This window comes from Aplysia californica, unplaced genomic scaffold, assembly GCF_000002075.1.
Source record: "Aplysia californica isolate F4 #8 unplaced genomic scaffold, AplCal3.0 scaffold00641, whole genome shotgun sequence".
NCBI lineage: Eukaryota > Metazoa > Mollusca > Gastropoda > Aplysiida > Aplysiidae > Aplysia > Aplysia californica.
Genome location: NW_004797911.1, coordinates 445290 through 448427, shown reverse-complemented (window position 1 = coordinate 448427; position 3138 = coordinate 445290). Strand labels below are relative to the sequence as shown.

The following is a 3138-nucleotide window of genomic DNA, read 5'->3' as shown; positions in this document are numbered from 1 at the left end:
CCCCCCACCTTCCGAGCGACTATGCCAAAAAGAAAAAGGAGGCAAAGGAAGAAAGATGAGAGTCCTTATAAAAGGTTGCACATACCAGACGGCGCAATTAATTCTTGGGGGAAGATTAAACACAAAAAGCAGGCCGAGCAATATGTCCCGGTTAATTTTTTTTTATGACTTTAAGGCCTGTCTTACAACTTATTACAAGACACATGTACCGGAGAGAAACTTACATCAAGCATTAGGAGCTTCAGCGGTTTCTTTTCGGCGAGTCCAGCACCAGTGGAGCTCAGCGGTTTGGACGATGATGTCATGTTGCTGCTGCTGCTGCTGAGCAGAGATGATGATGATGAGGCCGAGGAGGCGACGGCGGCTGAGGACATGTGGGAAGAAGAAGAGGATGAGACTGGTGTACTGCTGGACACAGTGACCGGCGTCACCGGCATCTTGGAATGTGGGGGCACTAGGCCGTTGAGCGGGCGGGCGCCCGGCTTGGTGGGCGTGGTGGAGCGGGGCCTGGGCGGGGTCGGGCTTTTCCTCCGCTGCTGCTGTCTCGCGGGAGACGTGTCGGCGGCCGAGGAGTGCTTGTGGGCGGAGACAGGGGACACAGATGAGGCGGAGCCATGCTTGTGGCCGGAGCTAGAGGTGGAGGAGGCAGATGACACGGCCGTGGCGCTTGGCTGACTACTGGGAGGCACTGTTGAAGCAGATGAGCCTGGGGCTGGTGACTTCTGGCGTTTGGAGGCAGCACTGTGGTGTGTTTTGCTATTGCTACTGCCACTATGGCCGTGATCTTTGCTGGAAGCAGCTGGATTGGTGGACGATGAGATGGCATGAAGGGGTGGGCTCACGCTCTTATTGCCATCTTTTCCGGACGATAATGAGGCGGAAGAGGAAGGTGGTTCAGCATACTGTTTTGACTTAGACGAATGGTGAGAGGCCTTGTTGCCATCCTTCGAAGGAGAACTGGAGTGGAGGGAGGAATTTTTCAACTTGGCAGTCAATGACGGCGGGGGAGGGGTGTGACTTGAGGAGGAGGAGGTGGTGGAGGTCGAGGACGACTGCCTCTGGCCACTGTCCTTGAGCCCTGACCCTGATCCGTCGTTATCCTTGAGCCCCGACGGAATGTCCTTGGAGTGGTAAGGAGACAACACGGGAGCCGCGGGACTAAAAGAACAGTTGTAGGGTTTCTCTGGCGGTGTGGGCAACAGGGTGGTTCTCCCGGAGGAGCTTCTGTGGCCGCCGCTGGCGGAGGAGGAGGAAGTAGAGGACAAAGACAGAGAGGAAGGCCTCTCAGCATCGGCTGAGGACGTCGCCGTCGCAAAACTACTACTGCCACCACCTCCAGCCCGCTGCCTGTGCCCGTGGTAGGAGGAGGAGGACTGGCCTGTGTCGGGCGGCGGAGGCTTGTGTTGCGACAGGTTGGAAGAAGAGCCGTGTTTGCTGGATGACCTGGAGGAGGAGGAGGAGGAAGTTTCGGTCGACGGGGGGTGCCGACCTGAGGAGCTTACAGCGGGCTGTGGATCCCCACCGGCCTGATTGTCCCCGGCGGTTGTGGCGGTGGTGGTAACAGTGGTGGCGCCGCTGCTGGACGAGGTGCTGCTGCTACCGCCCTGGGCTTGGCGGACATCGGCAGACGCTGACGACCTAGGGACTTCCACCAAAGTGCGACTGCGTACTCCATTGCTACCACCTCCGCTCAGGTGGTTCTTCCAGGGCCCAAAGATGTCCAAAATGCTCTGGGCCAGGTTATCCTGACTGCTGCTTGATACCTGTAATGAAAGAATTAAAAGTCTAATCAAATATTTTAATTTAGGTAAGAGTTTAATGACACTTGCATCATAATAAGGTCATATGAGTGCAGAAGATTAGAGGTGTTACAAAAGAGTAACGGACATGAAAAAGAAGGAGGGGAGATAAGGAAGAAAGATTCGTAATAGGAAAGAAGGAGCAAACCATACCAGAGCGCCTTCCAAGCATCCACTCATAATATAGGAACGAAATTTGTTACGACAAAGTCAACAAGAAAAACTTCTAAATTTAAAAAAAAAAAATTCTACTCTGGTTGCATTTTTGGTTTGGTATAAGTTATAAGGATCGGTTCGTATTATAATATCCACGATTGGGAACTCCTGACATAATTCTGCTTCACCATGAAGCATACCATTTGACTCTATTTGGAACCAATGAAGGGCAGGGAGGAAGAGTGCACACACACTCTACTACAGACAGACTGGGTGTTTTGTCATACAACTACAGCGAAGTTGTTTTTTTAAGAGAGGAAAGAGTGGTGGCCACGGCAAAGCCAAGTCTAGTACATAATTCATGGAATTGAGGTCTATGGTTTGAGTAAACAAAAGTCCATCGGCACAATAACTGTCATTTAGTACTGGGGAACAAATGGGGCAGACAGACAGAAACAACAGAGTAGAGGAAAAGAAGTAAGACCTACCAGTGGCGCTCTCCAACTAGCGACGAATAATTAGATTTGAATAAAAGCAGAGTGAAGTTATGCGAGAATTAAAAGTTTAAAAAAAAACAAAATAAAACCACAATAAAAGAAAGAAAGAAAGAAAAGTGTAGTGAGGGACATTTTACCGGATGAGGGGTCAAAAAATAGCGACAGTCAAGTTCGAACTTTACACACCTTCCATGGACAAACAATGAGTCACGGGAAATTGAGAGGAAACGGGGAAAGCTATGGACAGAAACACGAAAGTATGCGCGTGTGTGTGGGAGGGTGGGGATAGAGAAGGAGAATGAGAGAAAAGACCTAATCTAGAGGCAACGTCTTCCGCCAGACATCGCGATGGAATACCAATGGTTTGGAATAACTTTTTAAAACATACTTTGACACCGTTTTGGGGCTTCCTGGATTAAATTTTATTTTTTAATGCGAGTGTGTAAGTGTGTGTAAGTGTGTGTAAGTGTGTGTGTCTGTGTGTGGGGAGGGTTGTTTTGATTGTTTCTTTAGTTTGTTTGTTTGTTTGTTTGTTTGTTTGTTTGTTTTGGGTTTTGGTTTTGTTTTAATTTATTTTGGGGAGGAGGGCGGGGCACTTTTTTGTCTCGTTTGGAAAAGCATGACAATGTTTGTGTGTGTGTATGTGAGAGTGTGTGTGAGAGAGAGAGAGAGAGAGAGAGAGAGAG

General features: G+C 49.6%; 1 protein-coding gene across 1 annotated transcript in view; it reads right to left on the bottom strand.

Annotated features, from left to right (window-relative positions):
- Positions 1–224: 224 nt before the first annotated feature.
- Positions 225–3138, bottom strand: part of LOC106013067 (uncharacterized protein DDB_G0271670) — a gene marked incomplete at its 3' end in the record, with an annotated part of 46841 nt that continues 43927 nt past the window's right edge. The window contains 1 exon segment of the mRNA XM_013087809.2: positions 225–1763. Within this exon segment, the coding sequence (XP_012943263.1) occupies positions 225–1763 (1539 nt within the window).